This window comes from Neodiprion virginianus, chromosome 3 (genome assembly GCF_021901495.1).
Source record: "Neodiprion virginianus isolate iyNeoVirg1 chromosome 3, iyNeoVirg1.1, whole genome shotgun sequence".
Classification (NCBI taxonomy): domain Eukaryota; kingdom Metazoa; phylum Arthropoda; class Insecta; order Hymenoptera; family Diprionidae; genus Neodiprion; species Neodiprion virginianus.
This window is the reverse complement of record NC_060879.1, coordinates 34,519,244-34,526,639: the sequence shown is the minus strand read 5'-3', so window position 1 is coordinate 34,526,639 and position 7,396 is coordinate 34,519,244. Positions and strand designations below refer to the sequence as shown.

The window sequence follows — 7,396 nt, the reverse complement described above, 5'->3', positions numbered from 1 at the left end:
GTTGTTAGTAAGGAAATTGATTGAAAAGCTGAAGACTTAACACACCGAGAGCGCTCTACTTTTTCATATACCGTTCACGAAATTGCTATGAGAAAGGCGCGCTCGATTAATTCGCATTATCAGGATAGCGACAATTTTTCTTAAATATAATTCCTTGACTCATCCTTGATTTTTCAAGGGAACAATATTGCGCAACTTTTACGACCAAAAGTTCCAGAACTTGTACACCTTGAATATATAAATTTCTTATAGCTTAGCTGAATTTACGAAGCATAACTGAAGTTTGAAAACTATGTATAAAATAGTGCATTTTTCCGTATGGGCCATGACAATTGGGTATTTGCATGATTTTTATATTTCTTAACTTTTGATGTTTTTCGATTCTATAAATTTTTTTAGAATTTTTGAAAGAAAAATATTTTGTTTTTGTTTATAAGTATTTAAATAATTTAATAAATAAAAAAAAGGCAATATTTAAATGAATAAGTAGCTCCATCTCGCGTATGTGACGTCACAATGCTGAATTTTTTTGAAATTTTTAGCGCCAAGTTCTCCTGTAAGCACGCCGTGCGTGTAATCAGCTGTTGCTCTGTGTTGTGATTGATGAAAAGAACGTCTGATAGTGCTGTTTATTATAAACTAAAGTTATTAAATTATTTAATATGTCATTAAAAAACGATTTTTGTTGGTGTATAGTACCAACTTGTAAAAATACTCAAACTAATGCTTGCTTAACATTCTTAGTATAATACATTGACGTGATCATAACCTCCACACAATTATCCGTGTGAGTTCAAAAAAAAAAATACCACACAAAAATTGATTTCTATTTCAATTATTTTCACCGAAGTCTGACATTAATTATACAATGTATCAAACTTAAAGTTTAAAAAATTTACTTAAAATTTTTTTAGCGCTAGAAAATATTGTACATTACTCTTTGTGGATTCAAATAAACGCGCCAGTAGCAGCACAATGACGTCAAACCAATCACATTCCGTTTTATGTCACGTGACTTTTATGTGATTTAGGACCACTTTTATTTATTAAATTATTTAAATATTTATAAACAAAAACAAAATATTTTTTTTTCAAAAATTCTAAAAAAATTTATAGAATCGAAAAACATCAAAAGTCAAGAAATATAAAAATCATGCAAATACCCAATTTCTTGACTATTCCCAACAGTCCAAATTCCCTGACTTTCCCGGTTTTCCCGGTCTGTCGCCACCCTAATTATCAATCATCACGCAAAAGGCGCGTCTGATTCCCGTGATTAATCTACGCGCAAAAGGGCGCGACCGATTAACCTGTCATTAATCTACGCGCAAAATGGCGCGCCCGATTAACCTGTCATTAATCTACGCGCAAAATGGCGCGCTCGATTAACCTGTCATTAATCTACGCGCAAAATGGCGCGACCGATTAACCTGTCATTAATCTACGCGCAAAATGGCGCGACCGATTAACCTGTCATTAATCTACGCGCAAAAAGGCGCGACCGATTAACCTGTCGTTAATCTACGCGCAAAAAGGCGCGACCGATGAACCAGTCATTAATCTACGCGCAAAAAGGCGCGACCGATTAACCTGTCATTAATCTACCGGCAAAAACGTGCGATCCATTAACCTGTCAAAAAACCGTTAATTTCTAGGACTTGTCGCAAAATTCTGTCGAAACCCAATTCGCATCTGCCTCTTTTTGAATCTGGCACGTTGCGATGCGAATTGTTCTTCTCAGATGCGAGTCAAGTCCGGGAGGGAGGTTGGAGGACATGCATTGTGTGGCGTGACGGTCGGCGGTCCTCTTCGACGCGAAGTCTTCGAGCTCAGCATCTCTTGGATCCCCATCTAGCGTACCACGGAACGCGATAGATGGTCCAGAGATGCGGTTTGCCCATTCAGACGATCACAGAGATCAATTGAATGAAATAATTATCGATAATGACTAAATAATTAAATTGAATAATGACTGGAAAATGATTGCAGTGACAAAAAAAGGAAAATTGAACCTCGTTAAAATTTTAAATCTCATTAATAGTTCGGAGACTTATACTCAAGTCTCTCACGTATTTCTGGAGGAAAATCACTGTGATCATTTGACGCTGTGGATTACAAAAGTTGGTAACATCGCGGGACATCGCGACTTTCCTACCCTCGCCTAATTCCCAACGGAACCACCCAACGGAAATATTGAAAAGAGATTCACACGCACATCTACATTAAACACCGCGACGGATCCCAAAACGATCACCTACCTACCCGATTACCTATATTCGCTCTAAACGACTCTCCATTCTTTCCAACACACATCATTCTTCCTCATTTGCGCCGTGGTCACTGTGACTTACTTTTTCATTGGTTATCTGTGGGAAGCAAAATGTTTTTGTACGATAGTCAGCGAAAATAATATTTTAATGATTGCTGGCTGACTATCGATACATCAACCTTTTGTAAGATGGATTAAAAACATCCTGAATGCTAATCAGCACTTTTCTAAATGAGCTAAGCCTGTAGTTGTTTGATAGTTGCTGGATATTAAAAAATTGATAATGATTCAAGATATATCACGCAATTTCATTAAGTTACGTTCTGCCAGACTTTGAAATGCTATCGATTAATCAATCCATGGAATATATTTAAACCTCAGGTTTATCCATTACTTAAACGACGTCATTCGAAAATTCGAACAAGATAGATTATTATATCTGTAGCTAAACACAATTTGTTTTCGCGAATGTCGAGTAAGTGATGGTAACCTGTCGCGATGCTCATTCCATTTTCATTAACGTGCACAATTTCTAACTTTGAGTGACCATGGTAAAATAGGTCAGCTGCAACAGAAAAAAATGATCCAACTTGAAGTGAAGCACCGTTACGATCACGAATGAGCCTATACATGCAGCTAATATTTCGAAGATTTGTGTAACAATTGTTACCGCCACGCCACGTGATAAAGGAGTTCCAGGGAAATACCCGTGACCTAACACGTGCAAACTCACCACCGTTGCTGAGTAATGGAGAAGTTACTCGGACGTCTCTGATTTAACTCTGAAAAAGCGAAAAAGGAAACTCGAATGAATTTAGCAAACTGAATTTTTAGTTCTCAAATATATTATGACTGTTATCTACTTCCCTATTTATTCACTGCATGTTATGCAATGACAAAAATTAGGTTTCAAATATTCCACATTATTTACCAAACAATAATTAAAATGAGTTTTCTTACCTCCTCCTGGCTACTCCACACCTGACGTGTAGTGGTTCTCGTAGCATCTCAGGTTGTATGGTGGTGACACACGTTTAACACTGCAATAAGAATAAATTAAAATATTACTTGCACAATGTATTTGAATCAGATTTCACGTCATTACAGACGGTCTATGTCAAAATAAGTTATTTGCATGATATTTCAGTGGTTTCTGATTTATTTATAAATCAACTCCAGAAAATAATACTACCCTTACGGAAAAAAACTTCAACTAGGTACCCCCAACTCATAGATAATGCTAATTTCCCATAAGAAAAAATTTAGAGGTACGAATTTACACCCAATTAGGGGGTTTTTTACCGTGAGGATAGAGGGCTAATAAAATAAGCACGGATATTGAAAAATGCATAAAATTAGTGAGCAGTTAAAATTACTTACGATCAAAAGGGACATGATAATTAAAAATCATATCGAGTATATACCTTTCAGTTTTATTTACTGCATAGCGGGTGGTGTAATTTTTTGTTCGTTGCCAGAGATCGATGTGCGATAGTGCTGCAATGGATTATGCCCCTATAAACAGGTAAGAAACAATAACACTTTATTAGTATTGGTGTTGCAAAATTAATATACAAGACGTTGAAAACAGGGCCGCCTAATACGAATACACACTAGCCTCGTTCATTCTTGCAAGGCGAAATTCAGCTTTGATTTTGTTTTTTTTTAATGTTTGCAATTTTTGTCGGCAATTATGCAACTTTTTGTACAGTAGTTCAGTTTTCGAAAAATCCATTGTGATTCCAGAACTATAGGGTTTAAAATCAAATGTCAAGGGTGAAAAAAGTTGTTAAATTCTATTTTGTACGGGTCGAAATTTATTAGAATTTTTTTTTATGACCATTCCTGGTGAAAATCCGTAAGTTGTCTATTGTTTGTAATTGTTGTTTGTTGATCAATAAAATGTGATCATCAAAACTTGTGAGCTCATTAAACAGTCGAATCGATAAGACAACTTACGGAATTTCGACTGGGAATTCGCATGAAAATTTTTTTTAATTTCAATTCCGAAAAAATTCCGAGCCGTCCAAAGTAAAAAAATACAACTTTTTTCGCCCTTGCCATTTAATTTTAAACCCCATAGTTCTCCAGTTACGATGGATTTTCCAAAAATTTAATACTGTACAAAAAGTTGCACAACTTTGCGGGAAAATTGCAAATACTGAAGAAAACGAATTTAAAGCTGAATCCCGCTTTGAAAGTACTTCTGAGAAAAAATTCCTATTGCTATTTTCTAAAAAGTTACGCGTGACTTTATGAAAGTATGAAATTCGCGAAAAAACAACATGTTTAACATCACCAGCTATCGAGTACTGAAAAGGTTGTATTGAATTTGACAAAAAATTATCGTGAAGCTGATTCTTTCTACTTTCAAATGCGACATGAAACATTTATCTACGCTTTTTTTGACTGAGATATTTATCTTTTTTTTTCTTCTGGTCAAAAATTCTAAAAGTGATCCCGAATTTATGAACCGTACTGTCTGAGGAATCAATAACAGTTGACAATTTAGATTCACTCGAAATTTCGAAACCTTTAGTAACGCCGTGATGCGTCAACTTTTGTTTCACGGTAATAAAAGGATTACAAAATGGAGGATCCTTTATCATCAATCTGCAGAAAGAAATTCGGAAACAGATGCAATCGCTTACAGTTTATTGTTACATAAGAAACAACGCTAAAATCAACCCCGCAATATTTTTATTTTACAAACTTGTGTCCACGTGAAAGACGCGATCCGCGAACCAAATTCCGAGACGCAACTCACACGAAGGTCACGTTCTGCAAGGTTTGATGTTTTCAGAATGATAGGAAAAAAGCCACAACCGAAAATTATCAGGGCATTTTCTTGTCACAAAACGCTAGTGACCATGCACCGTAATAATTACACTAGATCCCAAGCCCATTCTCACTTTTTGTGTTGTAGTCGGCTGCCTAAACAGCCTGAGTTAAGCTTGCGAATAATGCAACTACGCACTTACCGAGCATCAACCGCACAAACAATAACAAACGACAACCGACGCACAGAGACGAGAATCGAAATCGCTATAAGCTGACGCTACGCAAAAGGATAAAAATTTGAGACATAAAACTCACCTTCGATGTCGCAGTTTCGTAGGAATACACCGATCGAATAACGTTACACAGTCTTTTCTTTTAACCAAAAAGTATCGGTGCTTCGCTATGTCCCGAACAGTTTAATCCTGTATATGGTAATCTGAATTTGCGATTTACGACTTGCGTATCTTCACTACGGCTGTTCAGAAGCGACTGACATCGCGCTGCGTCCGGCAGCAATTCTCGACCGGTTGGAAATGACGTACGAGCTGCGCACAACGCGATCTGATGTTCGAAAAATTGCCGTTACACACGGCATCAGGCGTCAGTTGAAATTTTCTGGCGATTTCCAACCGAATAAAATACGTTGTCTGAAGATTTAGTCATACCTGAGGGTCCAATTAGTGGAAAAAGACTCCTGCAGAAACGATTCTGAGACGGAAGACGCAAGCAAAGGAAGATTAACCCCTTTGGATTTTTTCAGACGAAATTTGATCGATTTTGAACAATACTTGAATCAATTCCTTGATGCACTATATCGACGTAATCTTACTTTACCCCGCATTTTTTCACACTTCCAATTAACCATTCTAGATTTTCAAATTCTTCGAATAAAAATGTAATCGAGATCCACTGACCTAACCACGTGGGTTTAGAAACGCGGCATTTTGCCGTTGCATCGGTATCCATTTTTATGGGCGTTTTTTCTCCGCCCACGCGTGGCGCTGCCGCGTTAATTTCATACCCGTGAAAATCCAGCCACAGTAGCACTTCACTGCTATGGTAAATATGCTCTATCTTATCTACTGCTTTCGAGCTGCCAAATACGACAGAGTATTGGTAAATTACCGACATACATTTACCGTCGAGGGACCTCGAAAATTTAACACAAGACGTTAGTTAGTATCTCGGCCAACAGAGACGCTAGTCTAGTGCATTAATGGTAGAGTCCCCCAAGGTCCCTATGTGCATTAACCAGAGAGAAGCCTCATTAACTAGCATTAACTTGAGCGACTTGGGGATTTTCGGTTGATCGCAAGTTGACGATGCATGGTGTAAGCTCTCTGGTGTACCGTCGACTGCTTCTGTAGCACCCGTGAAAACTGAAACTATTTGGATCAACAATTTATCTGAATTTCGGAGGAATTATGTCAACCGTGACAAACCTGTTATTAGGAGGCGTTCGGCATTACGCAAGAAGATATGCACCAAAATATAAAGATGATTCAGGTGTAAGATACGGGTTGATAACATACTTTCCCAAGTAAGTAAGAGGTTATGTTTTCAATATTATTTTGTGCAATCACTTGCGTTGTTATTAGCATTTGACCAACACGAACCATTATTCTTCGTGGTTTTAGAACTCCAAATCATGTCGACCCTCCAATAGAACCTACAAAATTATTCATGGTTCAACGAATTAAGAAACTCTCAGGAACACCCTGGTGGGAAAAGGAAGTAATGAGTCAGTTACATCTCGATGGCAAGGTGAGTTGCTTCACAATAATTGCAAATTCACACTCTGTGGAATCTTAATGTTCTTGTAATTTAACTTGAAACAAAAAATGTTTTTATCAACTTGCCCAGTTGAGCAAAAATTGCGGGCTATATTTAAGATGTGAGTTGTGCCGCGAGCTCTACTGTACTACATATGTTGATTTTTCATTTACTTTCAGAAAAGTGAGGTAGCCATTGTAAAGAACACACCAGAAACGAATGTTTTACTATGGCAAGTGAAACATTTGATCAAAGTCACGCCAATAAAGTGTCCTGATGGCATACCGAAAACCGCGAGCTTAAATGGATCCTACCTACATGAAAATGGCACTTTTATGGTTAACCGTAAAGTGACAATTGACCAAAAGCGAATAGATGCTATAGATGAATATAAAAAAGATTGGAAGAAGCTGGACAGCGAAACTTTACGCAAGGATTTGAGGCTCAAATGGGTCAATCCACTCTAGATTAACTGTAACAAATATGTTTAATTGTATATGGTGATTAAGAAAGTCTAAGCACCTTCTCATAAAAAATGAATAGTCTATTAATTGATACGAGCTTGATATGATT

General features: G+C 37.1%; 1 protein-coding gene across 1 annotated transcript; it reads left to right on the top strand.

Moving 5' to 3' along the window:
• The first annotated feature begins 6,329 nt into the window (after positions 1 to 6,329).
• LOC124300320 (39S ribosomal protein L30, mitochondrial) lies at positions 6,330 to 7,380 on the top strand. Its single transcript, XM_046754279.1, has 3 exons — positions 6,330 to 6,590; positions 6,688 to 6,814; positions 7,003 to 7,380. Exons 1-3 carry the CDS (start codon positions 6,475 to 6,477, stop codon positions 7,288 to 7,290), a joined length of 531 nt encoding a protein of 176 aa, XP_046610235.1. The 5' UTR covers positions 6,330 to 6,474; the 3' UTR covers positions 7,291 to 7,380.
• Positions 7,381 to 7,396: the final 16 nt, after the last annotated feature.